Below are 25,792 nucleotides of genomic sequence, written 5' to 3'. Positions count from 1 at the left end.
CTTCTCTTCAAACTCATTAAATAAGTTTCACACCTTATCATAAGATTTAATTTATTCACCAAAATCTCGCATCATTAAACTATTTTTACATTCAAGCTCCATACTGTACAACTAGTTGATAACAAATTGAATATCCAATTTTTAACTGTGAGAACACCATACAAAAACTAATACTCGTTCCTCTCAGTCAAACAATGGCTTATAACTGAAAACGCTAGTTTGTTATGGAAGGTCAAAGGTTGGTAAGAATGTTATAGTGGGTTTCGCGCACCCCGTTGAACAGTGAATATTCATATCCATTACATTTTGTATCTAAAATATTTTTTATTTGAATTAGCCGCCATTTTTACTTGTTTGAGTTAGCGAACTCTAGGTTTCACTGTTCATTTTCTGTCATAAAGACTTTTAAAACAATTTGTAACTTGATAATTTTTATATTAAAAACTTTATATAGTTGGGCCCAAAATCTGGTACTTCGGGGGCAAGGGCTACCTTGTGATACTAACCGAAAAGTGCAGTTATGTATCCTACATATGTATACAAAGATTGGTTTTCTAGCTGCGGTCATTAAAAAGTTACTATGGGATATTCATACTTTTTATTCACTCTGTATAAAGTTACATTGGTGCCTGGCCTTGGAGCTATGAATATTATGTGTCAGGAATGTATTGGTTTCTGGTTAAAACCAGTTAATTATCCTCTTTTCTGAACTTCGACATTTGTTGTTCTTGAGGTAAAAGCAGCCAAATGTTTTCTGTCTATGGTCAAGAAAATATTTTCGTACTGTGATCATCCAAACAACGCATAAACTGAATAGTACAGATTTCAAACAAAATTACACATATTTATATCACTCAAAGGAAAATCACTTAAACAAGAATAAAAACACAAAAGTTTATTTATAAACTATTATAATTCATTTTGCCCTTTGACCATTGCAACCAAACACTATTTCTAAAAAATAATAAATTAATTAAAAAAACACTAATCTAAAAAAACTACAACAGAAAAGACAAACCAAAGGTTATGCTTCCTGTGGGTTAATAACTTTTGATATGCAAACATTCTTCAGTTGTTTAAAAGGTTAAAAACTAAAGTAGAAATGAGGAACTTAAAATAAATAATAAATTTATACAGATTACATCTTAAAATTAGCATTATGTTATCTGTACAAACAATGTTGGCAAACTCAACAAAAAAGGGAATGTAAAAGGTCAAAATAAACAAAGCACAAAACACAATTGCACGAACAAATATTCCATTAACATTCAGGTTTCAAATGGCACATTCAAACCATTTCAGACTATTTTTAATTCTTTCTTTTTACAATTAGATTCTGATAAAAATGTATATTTGACCACAGTATTGCAGCCAACCTCAAAAATTTAGTTTTAAATAACTGATTTGCAAACACTTAAAATGTTTGATTTTCCAATCAGGTTCTTTAGTACAATTTAGTTTTTCAGGTTGTCATATTTCTATAAATAATCAAGTCACGATAAATAAATAATGGTTTATTATTCACTGTACATAGCCAACAACTGACATGGACACACTACAGGCCAGGTTTGAACTGCAGGATGACATGTTATGTCCAGGGAGTATGCGCATAACTACACAAAGCAAGACAACAATGTTACCACTACCTTACATGTGCATTCATCTTAGATAGTATGGCAATTTTCATCTTTATAACTTCAATTGGCATTCTTGGATCTTACTAACACATTTGTACTGAGAATATTAAAAGAGGTTAACAACTTTTATAATAAATTTTTGAATCTCACTAAAAAATTTGTACTGAAAATATACAGTAGCATTCATATTATTAAATATAAAGGCCAAAATATTTTACAATAAGTAATTAGCAACATGGGAAGAAAACAAATTACACTTCAAATACAGTCGAGTCTTGCTTATCCAAACTTAGTAAATCCAGAATTGTTAATATGAACAGCTAAAAGTTCATAAACAAATTTCAACTAAGTATACTGTAAGCTAATTCTACAGGAGAGATATACTTGTTGTGTTCACCCTAATGCATTTGATCATACTAGAAGCATTTTATCAAAATTTCGAGTCTATATATTAACTAGAAGACAGTGCTTAAAGCTCCAACTATTATAATAATAAACTTACAATTATTTGCAGCTTAAATTATAATAGCAATTTCAATTCATGTTTAGAAAATGAGTAGTCAAAATACAGATCTCAGAACACAGTTATATCCACTTTTCCAATGACCATGAAATAAATTCTAAACTTAAAAATTAATTTGCTGCCCTTTTTGTAATATTAACAGAAAAAGTTTAAATCCCTTTAGTAAGATCAATATTAAAATTTAATCTTTTCTACAGCAATCTTCTTTGTCACAGATGTTTTGTCATTAGCTCCCTGCATCGTTGTGTACCCTTTTGGTAGTTTCAGTGATCGTTTGGTTCAATTCATTTCATTCAATCATGCAAATCATTTTATCAAGGCCTTGGTTTCATTTAGTGAAACTGTCATTTGTATATATGAATAGAGACACCCTATATAAACTGAACTAGCAATTATTATGATTAAGCCATAAAAAAACCCACTCCTGACTGCCAGTTGAACCAAACATTGATGTTGCCAGTTACACATAGACAATGTATGGCAAGTCGGTAGTAACCGCAAATGCTGAGGTAAGGCATCATGATACAATGGTCTAATTAATTGCAGGAGTGGGTAAGACTTCCTCCTCAGTGCCAAAAGTAGACTAATGGGAGATATCTATCCCCCTGCCTATTACAACTGGTAGAGATTGGAACTGTGCTAGCCTTACGTTCTTCCATGGTAACATTGGCAGAGAGCTCCCTGCTATCCCCCGTATCCTCACAATTTAGAAGGTCGTTCTTTAGAATTCAGTCCTTTCCACTCCATCCAGAATATCTGGTGACACTCGAAGCTGTTAGGAACAACTTTCTGACTGTAGTGCAATGAAGGTTTTCTAGGCTTCTTCCTCTCGAAAGAAATGGTTTCTTACCTACCAAAAACTTATTTTACAGTTGTGATAACTCTTAGTATCGCTAATTAACTAACATTTTGTTGATCAATACAGTTTATACAGTATATATATATATATATATATATATATATATATATAGCTCCTCATTTGGATGTAGTAGATAAAAAAAACTTTACATAATGCTCTAAAATGACCTGACACTACAGGAAAAAATGACAGCCAGTTATAGGGTTAAACATGCTCCTCTATTTAATCCATATTTCCAGTGAACTTAACAAGTAACATTCCTATCTAGTTTGGATTAGCTAGACTCTGCTGTAAATAAATCATGTCATTTCAAATAAAACCTTTTAATTTATAACTCTATTGGATAATTTTGTAGTCATTGACAAATTTTTAAACACAATTGTATTATAAAAAAAGATAAGAAAACAAATTAACTAGTAGATAACACACACTATAATGGAATTCACATAGACAAAACGCGTCACACGTCATTCTTCCAATCCAATCATTGCTAGACAATAATAACAAAAGCTGCTACATAGTCAATACAACTTAAATTACAAATTAATATCAAAGAATACATATTTGTTTAATCATTCACAAAAACTAGGGGTATTGCAATCTGAAAATAACAACTATAAGATAGTCATGAAAGCTTTTCACGTTATGAACATTTAATCTCTCTAATGGACTGTGACACTATAAAGTATGCTTTAAAAATATGTTTTGTCTACATTGGTCTGTATTTAAGCAGTTTGTACAGCTATCACACTTTATAGTATCATATGGTGATGTCAGTTATTATCAGTTTTTAATTTTTTTATATTTTATTCTTTATATTAAAAAACTAAAACCAGTAAAACATTAATGGAACAATCAAATCAAAGCAGTTCATCAACACATAAAGTATATAATTTGAATTAAAATGGAGGTTTTGCTTTACATGTTTTTAATATGATATACTTCATTCTAACCAGCTCAAATAAAATATTCTACAAGATTAAAATTCAAGACACTGGGATAAATTGTGTAATAATGATTTTATTTCATCATAATTAGAATTGAAAATGATGTAAACTTGTTCAAAAATAGATATGGTCATTAGCACTGATTATAACAATTAGACACCATAGCGCAGAATGTGCTTATGAATTCATCAGTCTCCTAATAGCATACAGAGAAGGTTCAGTATTTCATGCATGCAGCCTTTAATTTGCCATTATCGTACACTTGGGATGACTCCTTGAATTGTCAAATCCTACATAAACACATCATAATCTGGCAATCTGTTTAAAAACACTTAAAAGTTGAAAACAACATATCTTCAAAGTAAAGCAATAAATAGAGATATAACAACAAAACATCCTGGAATATTTTAACAGTTTATAATAATTCACAACAAGTAATTAATCTAATAATTTGATACAAATTGAAATCCTTTTATATAGTAAAAAAAAACAAATAATGCTACAGTAACATAATCTCTGTAAATAAATAATTTCAACATGCAAAAATTATCAACAATAACATCAGATTCAACTTACACCTGAAAATTAATTGATTGTACTATTGTATTCATTATATCATATTACATATGAAAAATGCATTTATTATGCATGAACACTAGTTTGATAGAATTAAATAACGGGAAAATACGAAACAATGGGAAATAAAAAATAATAAAATATGAAAATCTTCTGATAACAATAATAAAACAAATAATGACAAGATAACAGTACAACCCGTGTAGAGTTTAACACACAACAGTGAAATAAAATCCCAACAAAATTATAAAACATATCAGTAAAATTACAAAATAATAAGATAAAAATTTATTTCCAGAGGAAGACTTCATAATCACACCTACTTTACAAAACGTAACTATTTAAAACAAACACAATGATCTACCCTACTTGTTTACAAAAAAATCCTAACACAAACAAAATATTGATACAACGATTTTTGTGTATATAATAAATATGTATACATGATTTAGAATTTGTAAAAATATTTATCACAAGACGATATAATGTCTTTTTATGCATAAAAATAAGTTTGGATCACTTGGCACAGAACTTCAAGGCAAAGGTGGTCTACTACAGCAGCAATAGTCGGCCTTAATATATAATAGTTTGTGTTTCATTTAAATTAATTTTTACTTATGTTGATTGCTTCTGTCCCACTTTCCAAAAACCTAGAAGCCAGTAATAAGAGTAGTATTTTGTTGATTTCTTAAATGAATGGGACAGGGTAATTGCTTCAATCAGATCTTTTATACTTCAATTACGATTAATGTAAACATTATTCCACTCTCATTTTTTATGATATAAAAACTAACTTTCTTTACTCAATATCTGTGCTTAATCTGTTAGAATCTTTATTTTTGTTTTTGTGAAAATAATATTTAATTTAGGAAATCATAGGATCTGAATAAACAACACAAGGATAGGCAGAGTTTTTTATGTCACTCTTACCAGAGAGCTTATGTTTGGTGGACCATTGCTGCGTAGTGAAGGGTGGGCTGGAGAAGACGGATCAGGCAGAGTAGCACCAGTGCTACCAACAGAACAGAGGGTAACGTGCTGCTTCTGCATACCGTGTCTACACTGTAGACATATTGGAAATAATCAAACCTATAACCTCGCCCTCATTCACCGCGTAACTATACAATTACAAATATTACACTCCTTGTAGAAAAATAACGATTTTTCTTGATAAAGGAAACTCAATGTCTGTATTCGGACAGCCGGGACGGTTATGTTCCCGGAGCGAAGTCGCACCTCCCTGCGTGAGGGAGGCCCCCGCATCATCACCTGCCAGCTGCCTCCCTCCCACCATCACAGCTGCATTCTCATTCTGCTTTCCGTACTTTCTTCTTGCTCGCTTTTTTCTGTGTTTTGGCTTCCTTCCAAGTATCTGAAAAACAAAAGACTATTATGAAACAACTATATATGCTTGAAAAGTAACCTTGTTTATTTGTAATCTAAGATATTTGATAAAAAGAAAAGCCATCTCACTTACCTCCCAGTTCATCGAATACAGCACCGCTGATAGCCTGGGGCTCTGAAAAAATATTTCAACTTCAGTTGGTTTGAAAATATTAGACATAATAATTTGAACACAATTCTATTCTGAAAAAATTAAACCAATGTGGTATATAAAATAGTGAATTAAATTAATTTTACTAAAGAAAAATATATTTTTTTAAAATAAAAATTTCATAAAATTACTTAGCTTACTGTTACAGCAAAAAATATACAATTTTATCACAAGAAATCCTATTAATAACAGAAGCAGGAAACAAATTAATCATTTGTAGGATAGAAATAAAATTAAGATTGCCTTAAAATAAAAAAAGCACTAAATTCTATTTACTTTTCAAAAACAAAAAAGTCAGGCCCAAAACAGAACACCTGTTATCTTCCTGTTACATATTTTGAAACTCAGCTAAAATAGATACAGTAGAACCTCTCATATCCGATCCTTACAGGACCGTTGTCAGAACAGCAAAAAGTTAGATACGAGAGCTATCCAGAAAGTAACAAGACGTTTTTGAATGGTGCGACAGTGGGCAAGCCTACAGCCACCATCTTGATGTCAAAAAACTGGTGTTCAGTACACATTGAGCTGTAGTCGAGCGCGGTCTGTACCTCTTTTACTTTTCTTACTGTGATTAATTAAAATGTGTGCTGCAATTGAAAATCCCGCCACTTGTGACGCGCGTTCAGTGATAGAGGCTTTTGTTGGCAAAAAACCATAAACCAATTGAAATCTATCGCCAACTGTGAGAAGTTTATGGAAATGGAATAATAAGTGGAAGCATAGTAAGGCAGTGATATTGACTATAGAAATGGCCACACCAATGTCCCTGATGATAGTAGTAGCGGTCGGCCTTGCCTAGTGATGGAATATTTTATGTTAAAAATCAATGACAAAGTTTGTGAAAATCACCGTTTCACAATGACTTTCAGAACATTTCCCACAAATTTCACGAAGTTTACTTCATGAAATTATTGTAGGGAAGTTTGGATACCACAAATTTTATGTCAGGTGAGTTCCAAATATCCTTACAATAGATCACAAAAAACAAAGACTTGCTGCATCATTAACTTTCCTTGATGAATACGGCAAACAAACTTCTCGATCATATCGTTACTGGTGATGAAACATGGGCGAAGTATGTCAATTGTTAAACAAAAATGTAGCCTATGGAATGGGGCACACACATTCTACAAAAAAAATCTCCAAAATTCAGTCACAGAGAAATTGATTTCCTTGAATGAGGATCAACAATTAACGCAGAGAGATATTGTGAAACATTGCAGAAGCTACGGCGAGCACTACAAAAAATGTGTGGGAGAAATTGAGCTCAAAAATTTTGTTTTTTCACGAAAATGCAAGTCCCCAAACAGCCAATTTTACACAACAAGTCTTGGATGATTTTGATTGGCAAGTGTTTGATCATCCACATTTTAGCCCAGATCTGGCACCAAGAAACTACCACCTCTTTCCAGCAATGAAGACCTGGCTTGCAACGCAGCGCTAAGATAGTGATGCTGAACTTCACGCTGGTGTAATCAGTAGCTAAGATCTCAGCTGGCAGTTTCTACAAAGCTGGAATTGAAAATCTTGTGTCACGTTACGATAAATGTCTCAATTTGAACGGGGATTAAGTTGAAAAATAGCTCAAGAGTGTAGTTTTTATTGTATATAATAAAATGTTCATATTTCAGTTGGTTAGTTTTTTTAATTTCCAAACGTGTGTTACTTTCTGGATATCCCTTGTAACTCGAGGAGAAAAAAACCCTAAGGAAAAAAGTATATTTGATGAAAAACATTCATACAGTAATAAAATAATATAGTAAAATGCAGTATTAGTAAAATAAGTTATGGCTAAACATTAAAGTATATACTGTACACAGCAACAAAGAAAAATCTGAATAGTCCAAACACACTTAATGTTAGCACTTAATACCGGGAACAAGCCCAGAAGGTTGGATATAAGGGATTCTATTGTACTTTCTCACTGATTTTCGTTTTATTTTTCTTATTATAGCCTATTTAAAATCATTTTCAGTCCAAAACCATTTATTAGTAATTAGTAATTTTTTAGTAAACTATGCATTTTATTTGTTCTTTTTTATTAATAAAAACTAGGTAAAGATTATGTTGTTAGGAATTATTATTATTTATTTTAAGTGCATGTGTTGATTTCAAACTAATTTCAGAACTAGTTATTGCAAATTTTATATAACGTATTATTTGTATGCACAGAATCATGTATATTACTTATTACCTTAAATTAATTATAACAATTTGATAGCATCATTTTCAGTCTTTTTTATTGTCATAATACCTAAATTGCTCAAAGTAAACAACAGAATGAAGAAACTAACAGGGTGCGAAATAACTGTGACAATCAATTATGCAATCCGAGATCTAATATGCAATCACACAGAAACAATACCTCATTTGAAGGAATTCATTTATATTTTTAGTGAAGAATAAGACAAGCCTCAGCTGGACTTCTCATATTAAAAAGGGTATAATACTATATAACTATGCAGCAAGTAATCAGTAAATTTCTGTTCCAGACAGTAAACACTACTGTACAGATCATTCATGTTATTTTATATTGGGATAAGAATTAATTTGTAATCTATTTTTTCCCTATAATAATGAAATTATTTCAATATATTTTTCGATTTTTCCTACATTTTCCGGGTAACCCGGATATTTGTCATGTCAGATCGCCTGTGATTCAGGTTGTTCCAACTTAATAATAATAATCACACCTTCCGCTTTCTTAGGCTCAGCAGCCTTGGGTTTAGGTGGCACAGGCTCCTCCACCACTGCCTTTTCCTCAATAGCTGGTGGAGCAGATTCTACATTTTCTTTGGCTGCTGATTTCTTCTTCTTTTTCTTAGCCACTTTACTTTCTGCTTCAGACTCAACATTGGCAGCAGCACTTTCAGTAAGTGAAGGTTCTTCTACAGGCCTACCAACAAAAATAAGACTGTAGCAGCAGAGCCAACAAAAAATTTAACTTGACAATAACATTAAATGATAATCACACAGTAATTTTAAACAGCAAATGGGAATAAATCAAAACAGATACAAACTTTTCGTCTAAGAGTGTTTTTCTTTTGAATTTAGCATTTTAATTGGATGATGAGTTGAAAAAGAATACATATTGTATTCACTGTAAATGCCAATTATTTTAATTCTGGAAAACCTTTTTTCTCCAACTGTTAAATCTTAACACTTGGTACATTTATTAGGAATGGTGGAAGTAATTTACATTATATGGTCAATAAATCAGACGCATTGCTGACATTATTGTTAGAAATCTAAACATCTATTTACCAACTCATCCTTGTTCAGGATCTATGATTAGATTAGTTAGTTTCCTTTAGCCAGAAACAATATTAAAGCAAGGCATGGAGAAAATCTTGAATACTTCATATTCATATATTATTTGTCATTTGTTAAAAAAATATTAAAGTAAGGAGTATCTGATTTTACCATGCGAAGTTAGTGCTAAGAAGCCCTTTCTAACATTTAAACTGAAAACCAAATTTAAAGATGACTTCTGAACCACCACCAACCAATGACTGGGTAGGTGAGCTGTTTGCAGACAGGATTGCTCAGCAGTCACTCATCTAAGTAACAGGCATGTTCGACTTTGCTTGGTTTAGTTATCTTGCGATAACCACTGTACCTGCTACACTGCGCCATTGGCAAAAATCAGATATTAAGATTTTGTCTCACAAGAGATGTGCCTCAAAATCTCAAAAATTCAAATTTTCATAAATGTATAAAAAATGAAGGATACATATTTTAGATTACTTCCTATAATTTTGAAAGGTATTGTATCATATCTTACTGTAAGTATAATATTAGCTTTGGTATTTTGTTCCTTCGTCAGAAATTTCAACCATAAATGTGCATTTTGGGTGAATTTGTTTACAAAGTTTGGAGGAATATTTAAGCTGTTAGGGTTAGTGTAAAGCTTTTAGTTGCAAGAATCTAAATTTTACAATAATCTTCATAGGACATATTTAGATTATCGCTAATGACTGTAAGGCTACAGCTGGCCTGTGCGGCTAAAGAAATGGCCGATCTCCAAAATGGAATAAGATAAAATTGTATTTTTTAATCTTATTTTGAACTGCTGATTCATATAAAAATAAAATATAAATAAAAAGAATTTAATTGGTTAAGAAACTCACTGGACCACTTCATAAGCATTTATCCCAAAACTCATATTGTGAAAAGTACTGAGTGCGCTAAGTACTGCGTTACAAACATTATATAATTCTTAAAAAATGCATCTGCAAAACAAAAAATATGGTGTTGTATATTATTTAAATCAATTTGATAAATAAGTGAATATGTTGTAAAAATTCAATGTACATGACAATATTTAAAATTATGTTCTTACAAATGTCATTAAAATTGGTAAAGAATATCAAATTTATGAAATGTTTACTGTTTCAACATGACAAACATTATGAAATGTACAAGTACAGTAAAAATAGAGAGAAAAGCTTACATAAAGGTCATTCTCACATTGAGAGAATATAAGTCCCTAATGTTAGAAAACAAACTATATGTATACTATATTTTTATTTTGTTTAATAGTGGTTTCTACACATAACAATATGTGGTTGATTTGATGTAAATTTTCAGTTTACCTTTCTCTCTGTGTAGCGTTTAACATCTGACAGACATGATTCCTAGAATGTAAAGTCATGTTCATCCAAAGAGATCCAAAAAACATATGCGACAAAGAAACTCAAAACAAACTCTTTATATGTATGAAGAGGTATCCTCATTGTCTCATCAGATGCACAATTGACTGCAACTCGATGTTTTAAACATTGTTTAAGACTAGTCTCTGTCTAGTAGACAAGACAAAACTGCCTGCTATACTAATTGTTGTTTACTTTGGTTACAGAATCTCTTAGCTCAGAATATGGATCCTGGTATCGAAACCCTTGGTGTGTTTGCGTTCTACAGGCCACCACAAGCGAGGTGCTAATTCCTGTCAGTTCTTTTTCATTCTTTTTTTGTTGACCTGGCTGTTGAAGTCATTTGTTATCTGTATTGGAGATATTAATATCGATCTGTTGTCAGAAACAAACTATTAGGCTAAATATCTAAAATGACTCTTAAAAAAATCAATTCTTCTTTACATCTACAGACAATACATGGAGAAAATGTTTTATTGTCGCTCAAGTGGTATTTAGTACAGTTTCTTTGCACTCGGGGGTATATAAAGTTTTATTTATACAAAGCATTCTTGAAAAATTTATCACCGAGACATTTTACTGACATTTTTTCAATCTCTATCAACTTGAATCAATTAATATCCGTTGCTATTTGAACTAATTATTCCTATAAAAAACAAACTACAAATAAAATCGTCTCTCAACTCCTGCTACATACTTAGCTTTCTCCTTCTTTTGTTCCTTTTCCTTCTTTACAGGTTTGGCTTCCTTGAGGGGTTCCGGGACATCTGCTGAGGGTGAAGGAGTGGTGGCAGGTGGAGGAGGAGAAGAGGTTTCAGATTCTGCTGGGGGCACAGAATCTCCACCTGCCTTCGACTTCTTTTTCTTTCCTGGACTTGCCACCTCTGTCTTTCCTGAAAACAGAATCATTTTGTTATGTTTTTGAGGCGCTTCATTAATTTCACTCATTCAATTTTACCATTTCTCTATGTCAATCATTCAAATTATTTATAAGTTATTTCATTTAAATAAGTTAACCCTTTGCACGCCATAAGCGAGTTATTTCGCATGCATAAAAGTCCGTACAGCACCCATAGCGAGTTATATCGCGAACTACATTTTACAACATTAGATAGTTTAATAGTTGTCAAATTTGCCGCTAGATGGCAGAGAAAGTCACTTTTGCTGACTAGTGCATTAGCTAACGTGCCAACTGAACGTTTGAGGAGTATCGATCGGTAACAGCTGTTTCTTTCTATTCATGTTTGTTTCCCGTAATTCTCGAAACGCCCAAAGCAATTATACTCGCTGCCATTTCGTGACTTTCTATTCATGTTTGTTTCCCGTACTTCTCGAAACGCCCAAAGCGATTATACTTGCCGCCATTTCGTGAAGTTCTATGTCTAGTGTTCCTGCTCACTGACAGTTTATGTTTTTACAGTTTTATTAGTTTATATTACGTTTAGTGCTTGTGAACTATTAAAATTATTACTATAGTAATAACTATTATTTATTATTTTGACGTAACTTGTGAATATATTGCCATAATTATGGCTAACGCAGACGATCCGGACTTTGACGATTTCGTTCTTGGGGTTACATACTTTGGATGATTATTCGTAAAAAAAAACCGAAAACAGTTTTCCAAAATGTGTATTTATTTACTTATAACACATCATATCTACTTCATGTACCGGTATACGTTTGTAAAAATTATACAGTTTTATCAAAATAACGTTTTCGTTCATTTCATACCTACTGGTCCTTAAAATAGAAAAATATCTATATTTCGTTTTAAAAAATGCCCATAAAAGCATTTTATGGTTTTTTATTCTTTAAATCAATTACTTAAACAAATAAAAAAATGGCTTTACAGTTTTCAAAAAATTAAATATTCAGTAATTTGGCACTAGGGCAAAACATATATTAAATTACATTAAAATACAAAACCAATATTTAATACATATTATTGTGAGGCCTTTCGATATCCAAGATACCTTCATCAGACACATCACAAAATAAATACAAAAAGTAAATTTGTATTTATTTACTTTTTGTATTTATTTTGTGATGTGTCTGATGAAGGTATCTTGGATATCGAAAGGCCTCACAATAATATGTATTAAATATTGGTTTTGTATTTTAATGTAATTTAACAGTGACCAATATAAGCTCCATCTACAGCAAAACATATATGTAATTACTTGGCGTGCAAAGGGTTAATATCTCAAATTTCCCACCGCCTTATATTTTGAGATAGAGCTGTGCTAGTTTTGTGATTAACTGGCAAGCAAGTACCAGCCAATGTGCATTACCAACAATAATGAATATTACTGTTTTCTGTCTCATTCCTCCCTGACCTGGAGCTGAAGAAGATAGTGATAAATTGTTTTATGAGCACTATCTCAATTTACAATCTCAATCTAAACATGTTTTGATGGATATTATACAGTAATACTGATCACTTATTTTTAGTCCCTTTGTAACAGGAATTAAAAACTAATATAGTGGCAGAAGAGACTAAATTGGCGAAAAACCTTTATATTTTATACAGACTACTCCATATTGAAATAGACTGTTTCATACTTTAATTTTAATATTTTACAGTATTGAGAATAATTTACTGCAAACCCATAATAATTTATGAGACCAAGATCAAATTTGAATAATCAATTGAAGGATTTATTCTCATAATACATTTATCGTCTGATTTGTTCAATAAAAAAGTGAAAAGTGTGTTGTCTACAAGCTTAACTATTTCAATTGTCGATATCTTACCTGGTACAATAATTGGTCATATATTTTCTTTATATTAAAATCAGTACCCTAAATTATTATAACTAGAACTTACATTTACATCTTACATTTTTAATAAACTTTCATCAACTTTAGTGAAAATAATTGTATATTACCAGCAGGATAACCCTCCCTATGAAAATAACTTACACACAATCTTCCTTGACTATCAAGGCTAAATATATAAACATTAAAAAAAAACTATTTTAAACAAAAAATATGTCTTTTAGTCCCAAATTATTGTAATCCTCTGTTATACTAACTTATTTCTTCATTTTTTACTTCAGCTTTCGTAAATTCTTCTTTAAAACATTATTGTTAATTCTTTTAAAAGAAAAAAAATGTTTTATTATTTATTTAGTTGATAAGTTATTTTAACCCTTATAACGTCACAGACGCCGTATGGCGCATAGACAAACTATCTCCAAACGGCAAAGACGCGGTACGGCGCATCGACACAAAACTTAAATATGTATAGCAAATTTAAATTCCTTTTAAATCCGATCAATGTCACTAATGGTATGCGTCAACCATGTGTGTGGGTTATTGACCTATGTCAAGCGTCAAAATATAGCTGTCGCGTTACATTGTTTGAAACAATAGACGCGGTGTCTAGACACTCTCCCCGCCACACGGCACAGACGCCGTACAGCGCGCGCGCTATTGTTTGCAGTTTGGCTTCAGGTAGTGCGTGTCTAACCATCGCTGAGTCGGTTTCCTTCGTCGTGTTTTCTGTTTATATGGTTTTTATTTATTTTTAATTTTATTATATATAATTTATTATAAATATAATTTATTTTAATTATATTTATATAATTGTCTGGTAATGTTTATAGTTTAGCTAATAAAATTTTGTGTGCCTTTTATTTTGACTTTATTTATACCTACAATTTAATGTCCAATAAATATATGTACGTACAAGATAATTTTAAAATTTTTACTTTTTTATACTTACCATAATTATAGAAAGTAAAAATAAAAATGAACTTTACACATTAAAAATTTTTTTTTTTAATATTGTGCCGTTTTGCTGGAAGTCGTGAAAAGATATACTGACGTTATAAGGGTTAAGTACTTATAAAATAAAAAGTACTGCCAAAGTTCATATATATATATATATATATATATATATATATATATATATATATATATATGTGTATATGTCAAATAATTTTCACTATGGTAATGAATGGATGAACGTTAACTTATTTACGGCAAACACGTTTTCGACTGCTGGTGCAGTCAACTTCGAGTTGACAGGATACTCCGGGCATGTTCACACGCGGAAGAGATGAGAGTCATAGTCACTGTGGTCAGATCTTCAGTGCTTCCATGATGACCAAGCGTCTTGTTCTTGACGAGATCCTCAAATGAGTTCCTCAAGCCCGTTACAAGGATAGGTACATTTCCTTTGGTTTTGCTGACACCTGCTTCTGGGGGCGGGGAGGGTAAGAAACCCGATTGTGCAGTCACCGAGGAGGATGGTGTTTCTGCAAAACTCGCCATCTGGTTGGTGTTAACCGGCGATCTCGACACCTGGGACCTGCGTTTGAAGGGATTTAAAATAAAATCTCTTCAGCATTCCTGACTTTGACAGGGAGGAGGCGGAGTTGGGAACATCTCCCGTGAGAAAGTGTTTGGGGTTAGGGATCCCTGGGATGATTCTTGCACATTTTCAACCCTTTTGATAAAGTAAGCGTTCGTAATGTCTGCCTTAGTCCCTAAGACTAGGCCCCCCAAGGTTGCAGCATGGCAGTTTCCCGGTCACCAATTGGCACTAGTATGACCAAGGGGATTTTTGCCAGCTGATAGAGCAGCCAGGTTATTGCCAGCTAAGCTGAACTAGGTGGGCTCTGTGCTATCCAGGTGCCTGGGAAGTGGAAGAAAAACTCAGTTTTTAACCTTTTGCACTCGAGAGTAAAAGTTTTGGTCACTACCAAAAACTCGGGCCTCTATTGAACAAAGAACTGGCGAAAACCTCGGAGCCCTTTTTATCAATTTTGTAAAGGTTTTGTTAAAAAGTTGTAACTTTCTTATTTTAGCAGATAAGAGTTATAAATTTGTACCCTCTGTCCAACAAAGACGTCCAACGTCACGGAGGCTGAACGATACAGAGCTAAGCCCACAAGTCGACTGGCTATCACAATTAATCACAATATAGAACTTAGAACATAAAAAAGAATATGCGTTACTACAAGCAGGGATATTCCGGTCTATTCTAAGCCAGAGCTACACATAATTATTATATAGGCTGTTAATTAAACATTATGGACTACAAGAAAAAAAATATATATATATGTAATTCCTACTTGGTATCCCTTTAGTGTTAGCTTATGGGCTAACCAGGAACATTAAGTTTGATCGGATAATAGGCTTCAAAAATGCTATTCAATTTTTTAGTACATGTTTTACCACTAACACTTCGGGAATTTTAACCCATTACCTGTCAATCAAAATTAAAATATTTTTACCCTCTACCGAATTAATTTTTTTAATTTGGAGTAAAAATCATTTTGTGTGTGTCATTAACCCTTTCAGTGCCAACGTACGACTACACAGACGTGTTTTAAAATAATCATAAAAAATGCACAGTTTTTGCAAACTGCTGAAAAATTGGCAATTATAGCCTGGCTCTTCTTGCATGAGCATATGGCGCTATGCCTGGCATTTCTTGCACGCGCACTAGGGAGAATGTCTGGCACTGAAAGGGTTAAGGTCAATTAAAAATATTAAACTATATAACTTGTTAAAATTACATTTTATTATCTTAAATTTTAAGTACCTAGTTGCCTGGCAACAATTGGATTCATACCAGATCTACCACTAAAAAAATTATGTGGATCATTAGCTGCCTTGGCAATTTCCAAATTTGAAGAGTAGGCCTTGTCACATAATTTTCATAAATTTCTTTATCGTCAATTTCATTTAAAATTTTGTTCATCGAAGTTACCATCACTCACTTCATTTTTACTTTCATTGAATATGATCTCCACAAAGTTACTAAAACTTTCAGAAAAGAACTATGTCATTTTACCATAACGTCATTTCAGACGTCAACTAACAATAAATACAAACAATCAACATATGACACAGCAATTGATTTTGAAAGAGCTTCAAAATTAAACATGTTATATTTTAACAAACCATAATATTGATGTAACAGTACAGACATATGACAAATTAAGTGGGCATCACATCGCCACTACAGATACAGTAAAGTCGCCCTAAGTTTAGGTTATTAACACTTTAAGGGTTAAAAGTCAAAATAAAGTTTTCACTATGGTTACCAGTAGCTCCTGAAGAAATATAAAAATCACAGAAGGAAGAAGACATTCATAATGATATAACCTTGTACCAGAGACACTTTTAATCTAGCCAAACAGACAGATACCACTCAAGTGGTAAATGTAAGTAAAAATGGATTTGATATAGCATTTACATTTAACACAGACCCCATCCTTCTAACATCACAAATGTTGGGATCAGTTTTTGTTAAACTCTGCTATTATGTTTCTCTTAATCTACAATGCTTTTCTGCGACTCACTTGAGGAATGTATTTTAAACCTAACTATATTCTAATTTATACTAAATTCTCTTATATTGAATTTGTTTAAGACAGCCTCAATTCTAACTGACGACAAGTATAAATCAACTTCTAGTCTCACCAGATTTCTCAGCCATTGTGTCCTCATCAGAAGTTGCAGGCTTACGGCTTTTTTTATCCTTACGAGAGATGGCCTGTTCCCATTCTCCTAAACATTAACATTGATAAGTTAAACACAGAAAACCGTATTCTGACATCTTAGTACAAAAATCAAATATCCATTATATAATCACACAAATATCTGATAAACATTTGTCTTTAACAGCTACTACAGATTAGATTACGTAATCAATTTAGTTTTAATATAGTTAGGCATTATTTATCTTTTCTGTAATATTTTTTTAAATGTAACACATATTTTTCTGAAAATGGAATCGACAGTTTTCATCTATCTATCTTACCAATAAAATATTTTCACTATAGTAATTTTACACAACAATCATACTATCTTATGTATTCAATTAATTATATTATTTTAGACATTTTAAAACCATGACACGTATTTGTTAACCAACTATCTAGTTTGTTACTGTTGTCCAAATGGCAGACAATACTGATTGAGTCTGCTGTAGTGAAGAAATAAGACATTTGATTTTAAAATATTAAATTTTGAAGTAATGTAATATTGACTTGTAGAACATGTAGTCCTTTTTTATTAAGCTTTCAAATGTAAATTTTAAACATTTTTAAGAGATTTTAAAGATTTTAATTTTTTTTTTTTATTTCATCCATTACTCATTTTAGACTATCAAAGAAAGACGTTATATGACGTCCATACTCCTTAAAGGGTTAATAAATACTTTGAACAAGGGTACTTTCCATTTATCTAAAAATTTCAATAATCTACCCTATACAAAACCGGAAATATTCTAAAAACAATGAATTATATGTGAGCTAATCACTCTTTATTCTATATCCTCCAAGTTCTGTGAATGATATAACTTAAGACTCCCAACATGGCTTTACCGAGAAAGATCCATCTCTGCCATGGTTAACATGAAAAAATCAATTGCATACAACCTAAAAGCAAGAGATTTGACAGACAACCAGTGAATATCTAGACTTCGGTAAAGGTCTAGATATTCACTACAACTGGACAACAAAGGGACACAACAAAAGGACTGCTTATACTACAACTTAGTCATAGAGAAATTAAGAGTCCCTTGGTGTAACAAATTAAACAAAAAATTGTTTATGAGAAAATTCCTATCTCGGGGAGTTGATGTTCATCCAACACAAGGAATGCTCCATCTAACCACCAATTCATCATCTAACAACTTTTGAAAGGAAGCTAGCACATATGGGGAGAAAATTCTATAACAATCTACCACTCGAGCTGAAAAGCAGCACTGTAAGAGAATGAAAGGGTAGCTACATGAATGTAGCAAATAGATCCTTCTATACTGTGCAAGAATTCTTAAAAATCAAATTTCACCTTAATTAATTTTATAAAAACTGAACATGTTTTATGCAAGTCTTTACTACATATTCTTTTAACATTGATGTATTTATTAACTTGACAACAATTACAGAACTACAGTTTTGTTGTTGTACTTGGCAACAACATGTAAATAATGAAGTTTGTCTATTGTCACATCGGATATCATTAATAAGTAATAAAAATCTTGATTTCTTTTACCTTCATCAAAATCCTTAGGTTTTTCTTCAGATTTTTTCTTGGTCTTCTCTGTGTTTTTCTTATTCTTTACTTCAACATTTTCTTTTCCTTTACTCTTAGTCTGCTTGTTTTGTTGTTGGTCTTTCTGCTGTTTTCCTGCTGCCTCTTTTATTTTCCCCTGTTTCTGCCCATCTTCTGCTATCTTGTTTGTCTCTTTGATGTTCTTAGTGTCTTTCAGCGCTACTTTGGCCGGAGAGTTCTCAGGTTTTCCATGTTTCTTCTCCTGCTTGTTGGTTGCCTTGGGCACATCTTTAGCTGGTGACTTCTCTGCCTGTTTTGCTTTACTTGCAACTATTTTATTGCTTGTGGTTTCTGAACTTTTCTGCTTGGTTTCAGAGACAACCGTGGCTTGTCCATTTGACTGAGATTTCTGAAAAAATCCATACTTTTAAGTTTTTGACAAAACATTGAAGTCTCATTAGACTATCTAACATGTAATACCACAAACAACTCATGGATAAAAAAGGAAAAAGGGAACATATTTTAATACAGTGTTCCAGCAATCACCTATGATTTATTGAATGAGTTACAATTGAAAATCAATGCAATTTACAATAATTGTGACTTTAATTTTAATTCACCTTTAGCAATTGAATAGTATCTAATTAATGTGTTTCTTTTTTAACATTACAATAAAATATTTACCATCCAGTTAAAGCATAGATATTTGTAATACTTTTATTATAACAAATATTGAGATAATAAGTAAAAAACTATTTTTATTGGCCAATGGAAAATGTGTTTTTTATTCAATCAATGCAAGTTTATCTATAAGTGTTGTGTATTTTTATACTAGATATTTTTTTTATTTTACTATTCTTACAGAAATATTTGTCTCTTTTGGGTAATAATGCTTAAGAATTTTTTTGGTAGGAAATAGGGAACTCAAAAAGTTTCAGATTTACAAAAAAAAAACCAGTTCTCAAAACAAGTATAGTTTTTATTTTTAAAACATACCTTAAAACAGTTTAAAGAATCTTTGTCAATCAACCCAAATAAACCTGCTAGTACAAGAGATATCCAGATGAAAAGTGCAAATAAATTAAGCAAAATTGTACATTTCTGAATATAAAAACAAACATAATGGAAATGTTAGATTCATTAGGCCACAGTTGAGAAATAGAGTAGCCTAGATTGGTATAAATATCATGTATCTTGCTTCAAAATTGACTACATGAAATGAGGGAAACTGGATATTATTGCCAATAGATATTTAAATTCAAAATAATACAATATTAATATACAATGATCAATGATAGAATACGCCATATAATGATAACCTGTATTTCCTATGTTCCAGTACTACTATTGTGCATAAATTTAAGTATGTATAAATTATGTGGGACTTTATTATAGCATCTTGTAAATTTTTGATAATTGATGCAAAACAGCTAGTACCTTTTAATTGACAAAACGTTTGTTGCTCCCGGCTTTCGCAACCATACTTCTAAAGTGGTCTTACTCACTTATGCATTGAAGGATTTTATTGAGAAATATACTGTAGGAATTATTATAAAAATCGCAAAATAGTACATTGTAGATTTTTTTTAAATAACTAAACTAGTTTCTTGGTTATTTGATTTACATTTTTTTTTAACTCACCATTTTGTTAATAGTAAAGCACATAAATCACACAATTAGTTTTTTAAGATTTTCTCTTATTTACCACAACCTATGTGCAAAATGTGGTATTTGTACCTTTACTAGCTCTAGAGATATTATTATTTTCTAAAAAATGGCGGCTAGCGGCTAAACGACACATTTCCTAACCAATTTTTATAGTCTGACTTATTTTGGACATTAATTATCCAAGTAACTTTGTTATTTTTACTTAACCATTTTTAATTTGAGAACTGCTTGATCTAATAAGTTAACATGTTGTATGTATCTTTACACTCTAAAGACTTAATTACAGAAAAGTTTAATTTTTAGAAGCTTTATTCTGCAGACTTCGGCAGAAGAAGAATAACATCCCTTGAGATAATACCCAAATTCAAGTTCAGATGAGCTCTTTTTATATTATAATACATACTTATGTATTTATCTACTTATATGGCTTAATAACAAATAATAGATAGGAACAGAGTAGCCACCTCCTTGCGACATCGCTTCCTTTTGGGAGCCAGAAAAAAGACTGATCATCATATTGACATGTAATTTTTGTAGTAAGTTAAATAGAGTTTGTTCTTTCTAAAAATTTAGTTTTATCAGGTCGCTGAAAAAACTCTTCCAAAAATAGTGGCCTCCAAATAATACTTAAGTAGTCTACCAACTTTTCTTGGACATCAACGGATATTTCAAAAACAGAATTAACACAATAGGTTGAGCTATTCTCAAGATTAGAAATATTATTGTATATGAATGTGTTAGGTGATTGATTACTTTAGCCAATACACGATATTTGTTGCTTTTACAATTTGGAAAATACTTGAAAAGTAAATAAAAAAAATACAAAATTTTATTTTGGAAAATTACAAAGAATTTGTAAAAGGAATATTAATTAAATGGACTGACAGTAATGCCTTAAGACTTTGGTGCTCCGTGCTGTTGGTGAGGGAAAATAACCTGTAAAGATAGTAACGATCAGTAAAATATAAAATTCTAAAAGACATCACTCAGACTTGAGAATTAAAACTAATACAAACTCAACAAGGCCTAACCATATTATTGAAGTGTCTAAAGTAAACATTTACCGATTAAAATATAATGTAAAATTAAAACACTAAAAATATATGTGTAATATAAGGTTTGCGACTGCCTAAATTTCTTTCTGGAAATGAAAGTATACTATTTTAAGAATCTGTTAAAAGTGGTTTTACATCATTCTATGTAAAGTGACTAAAATAAACATTATCCATATGTTAAATTGCAAATAGCTTTTGATACCTCAATTCTTTCCAGTGGTGTGTAAATTACACTAATAGGTTTAAGGAGTAGGTAGACTTTAATAAGAGGCCTACAAGTGTCATTCGGTTCCTTTTATTGAGTGATTTGACTGTTTTTACCCAAAAGAATAATTCGATATAAATTAATTTATTTTAATTTCTTTAAAGTGATGAGATTTGTTTAAGTGGCTTCAACATGTGCGTTTTCCTCAGGGTAATTCTTTTATCCAAATCACAAAAGTGGTTACTAACTGTTATCCGGACACTATAAATACTGTAATGTTTTTCTGATATGTAAGTCTAGGCTTTAGTTGGTTTTGCTATTTTGTAATGTTCTTGTTAAATTTATGCTATTAAAAACTGTGTTATCCTTGTTGTTAATTTACTATAATTCTTATTGCATACGATTATTATAAAATATTGAAGTAGGATAATAAATCAAATTGTTTAATAATAACAATTGAATAACGAAGGTAGACCACATATTAGTCTTCCCAGGTAGGGTACGATAAGCGGACCAGTTTTTTTTATAATGAAATTGGCAAACGATATTACTTAATCATAACCATCGATACATTCAATCGATACTGATTAATTATTTTGAACAATTAACTTAAATAATCTATACCAACAGCTGTAAACACTTTCAAATAATACCCGTAATGTAATATTTCAATTTTATATAAGTAACATTTGATTATTAAAAATGTCAGCCAATTTTAGAAAACTACACAATATTGCTCTGAAAGATGATAGGACATGTTTTTCGTGACTTCAACATGCTGAACTCGTACCGAAAAACCCATTATGTGAAATTTGTGGGAAAGCAACAACTGTAAATGTGAGAGGAGCAAATATGGTCGTCTTCAGTTTTCCTAATTTTGGTTATAGGCCTAATAATTTATTTGATCACTGTAAATATTTAATTCATATTTTGGTATTTATTTACATTAGCGTGACCATGGAAAATGGAAAATCATGGGTTGGGCATTTATAGCCTAGTATTATTATCACAGGTGCATATGAACTGGGGGAAAGTATATTATTGTATTATATTGATACCTTTCGGACATTATTGCGTTAAGGAGCAGGGGCATCACGTGATCTGGGATTCGAATGTTGCAAGCTCGAGTTAATTTTTTATCTAAAAGAGCAAGCAGCGGGCAGGCATTGTTGACAGGATTAACGTATTTCAGTAACTTATCACTTACCTTAATGGATAGTGTTGCCAGAGGTACGATAATTATCATAAAGGTACGATAATTTCATTGATTTTATGCGCCGGTAAGATACACGATGGGTAGTTATTATGGTACCATAAAAGATTTTTGACAAATTTATACAAGTAACGGTACTTTGGGATTATACCGACCACACCAGTATGAAGAACACAAAAATAGAAATTTATAGAAACAAACATGATAGAACGAAAAAACAACTCTTCAATTACAAAATTACAAACTTACAAGCATTTCCAGGTATTGTGATCGGTATTGTTGTCGCTGTTATCTTATCTTTCTCGAGAATCCTGATTACGGCAGGCCGCGCGGCATCACGTGATTTGCACGGTACATAATTGCCTTTCCATTTCAATTCAATTTATATTTCTGATTAGCCCCTCTAGAATTTGATATTTTACTGATAGGTACTATCTCGAGGGATGTTTTTCTTTCGTCGACATCAGCGCGGGGCAGCACCGAAGGTGCTGTCGAAGCCCGCGCTGATGGCCGGAGGCACTCGCATTTTGGGTGGCGGAATGTGATCAAGAATAAAAACAAGTTTTGAGTGTTTTTTTAATAAAGAGTTTAGTTTGGTAAATGTTTGTTTTTGTTAAATTTTTGTGTTTGGAGAAATATAGAGGTAAAACACGAAAGTACAACAAAGCGATGCACCAGCTGAACGGGCGGCGAGGCTCTGCAATCACGTTATCTACTAGACGCTCGACTTTGACCTCTGTCTGAGGATGGGGAGGGGTTTGCGATAAGACAATTCCTGTTTTATACTGACGAAATAGTCTTCTACGCTAATCTAGTAATCAGTAGAAGCAAAATGTTAAATAACGATTCATGTCTGGGTGTGGTCGGTATAATCCCAAAGTACCCAAGTAACAAACCAAAAGTTAATTATAACATAATTTATTATACGAACATAACATACTTTTTCATTAAATGTGTTTGGTACGATTATTTTATATGAAAGTACAATAATTTTTCGTTGTTGGCATGATAATCGGTTTTTAAAAACTGGCTACACTGAGTTTTAGCAGACGCGGAGTTATAGGAAACTGTCAAAAACGGAGTTTTCAGAGGATTTAAAAAAATCGTAGCTCCTTTGATTTTCGTTGCCGACGAGTTTTTTCTTCAATATTGTTTTCAGGAAAAAAAATGAACATACTTTTCCATGGTCACGTTAATGTAAATTGATAGGCCTACCCATATTTTAATTTAAAACATACAATTGTTAATGAGGACTATACATACTTTTATATGAATTGATAGTCTAGGATTTGAGATGCGAATATTAGGTATCGATGATTACATTCTTCAATAAAAAAAACCGGGTCCGCTTATCGTACCCTACCAGTCTTCCCAAGGAATTTATAGTTAGGAGTTATGTGAGGGCATGTTTTTTTGTGAGAAATGTCAGTAAAAAATACAGTAACATTGTTGAGCATCAGAAAAAAAATCGTTTAGCAGTAGTAGGGTTCATTAGATAACTGTAGGCTATAACATAGTTAAATCCAAGAGATTACACAACTTACAAGGAGACACCCAAATCGGGGACTACAAGTGCATGCTGTCATTTGACCTATTTATTGTGCAAATTGAGTTGGGAGTTTGTTCATTACATAAATAAGTTAAAACCAAAACACATAATCATGAATAATAAGTAAATTAATTACACTAAACTTTAACAATTTGATCTTAGAAATAATATGGTCTGTCTCAATATGAACAATTTGAAGGTGACAACATAATATTACACAGTTACCAATTAATCTTCTTTCCCTGGCTGGTAAAAGTTAATTTTGTAGACTGGTCACTGAAATATTTATATAGCGTTGAATTCTCTTTATTTTGTTATTTGCATTAAGAGTATTTCAGTAGAAAAATGTATACATTTGATAAATAAAAACAATATTGTTGGAATGGAATAGTTTTTCCTGTTTCCTAGTTTCATTACCTAGAAAAAACAAAACATTAGCATTGAAATTTAGTTAAAAATAAGTACTGTAGCCTTTACATGACAACCCCTTGATTTTTTTAAAATTTTTAACTGAATTCCTCTAGAAAGCTCAAGTAAAGAATCGAGGCAAAATAATTTATGTAATTTTGAGATTCCTACATAAAATGTCATAAGCAGGACTATACCATTTTAGTTTTTAATGCATCCTTTACTATCTATTGTTAATAAATAGGTGAGCTTGAGTCCAAAAATAGGATAAGCTGCCTGGAATCTGTTGCTACTTTTGATCATGTTATTCATCGTATGGTACTTTAAACCTACTTAGATGGGAATCAATGGTGTATTAAAGATACAGTAATAAATATTGAGAAAACTTACTAAATTTAAGTTGAAATATATAATAAACCCTCTTACCTTGTCCTTCAATTTACGTTTCTTGCCAGCTGGTTTCCGGTCGTCAGCTACAGTAGCTAGTTTATCAAATGGAAAGTCTTCTACAGACTTAAAACCGAATACAAAAACTAACACAGCACATATTAACACTAAACCTACAACAAGTCCAGGAAATGCAAGCTGAGTATTTACAACTTCTGATATTTCCATGATGGAAAATCAAGATCAAAATGTATTCACTTGACTACTCATCTACAACCAGATGATCTCGCCATTCCGTTCCCAAACAGAACAGAACAGAACAGATGACGACGACGACGCTGTGACGTCAAAATGTATTTTGCTACGTTGCAGGTCGCAGCCAACAACAAACTCCAGAAAACTGCCACTTGGTCAAAGTGGCGTTTGGAATAACTATTATTTACAATATTTTAGTAAGAACTATATTAAAACTTATTATTCATGTTAAAGACCGTACAATTAAATAAATGTAACTTATTTTATGAACTTGTGTCATT

At 31.7% G+C, this 25,792-nt stretch overlaps 1 protein-coding gene across 1 annotated transcript; it reads right to left on the bottom strand.

Annotated features, from left to right (window-relative positions):
• Positions 1-880: 880 nt before the first annotated feature.
• LOC124354176 (transcriptional regulator ATRX homolog) lies at positions 881-25,582 on the bottom strand. The gene is made up of 7 exons (XM_046804443.1): positions 25,296-25,582; positions 18,772-19,180; positions 17,194-17,280; positions 11,450-11,645; positions 8,794-8,996; positions 6,020-6,061; positions 881-5,914 (listed from the first exon to the last, which is right to left on the bottom strand). The coding sequence occupies exons 1-7, from the start codon at positions 25,482-25,484 to the stop codon at positions 5,850-5,852; spliced, it is 1,191 nt and encodes a 396-aa protein (XP_046660399.1). The 5' UTR covers positions 25,485-25,582; the 3' UTR covers positions 881-5,849.
• Positions 25,583-25,792: the final 210 nt, after the last annotated feature.

Source organism: Homalodisca vitripennis, chromosome 2 (assembly GCF_021130785.1).
Source record: "Homalodisca vitripennis isolate AUS2020 chromosome 2, UT_GWSS_2.1, whole genome shotgun sequence".
Classification (NCBI taxonomy): domain Eukaryota; kingdom Metazoa; phylum Arthropoda; class Insecta; order Hemiptera; family Cicadellidae; genus Homalodisca; species Homalodisca vitripennis.
This window is presented reverse-complemented; position numbering and strand designations above follow the sequence as displayed.

Coding starts and splice junctions, on each gene's coding strand:
- LOC124354176 (XM_046804443.1), bottom strand. CDS start 25,484: ATGGAAATATCAGAAGTTGTAAATACTCAGCTTGCATTTCCTGGACTT. Junction 19,181..25,295: donor AACGTAAATTGAAGGACAAG/GTAAGAGGGTTT, acceptor GGATTTTTTCAG/AAATCTCAGTCAAATGGACA. Junction 8,997..11,449: donor CAAAAGAAGGAGAAAGCTAA/GTATGTAGCAGG, acceptor TTTTGTTGGTAG/GCCTGTAGAAGAACCTTCAC.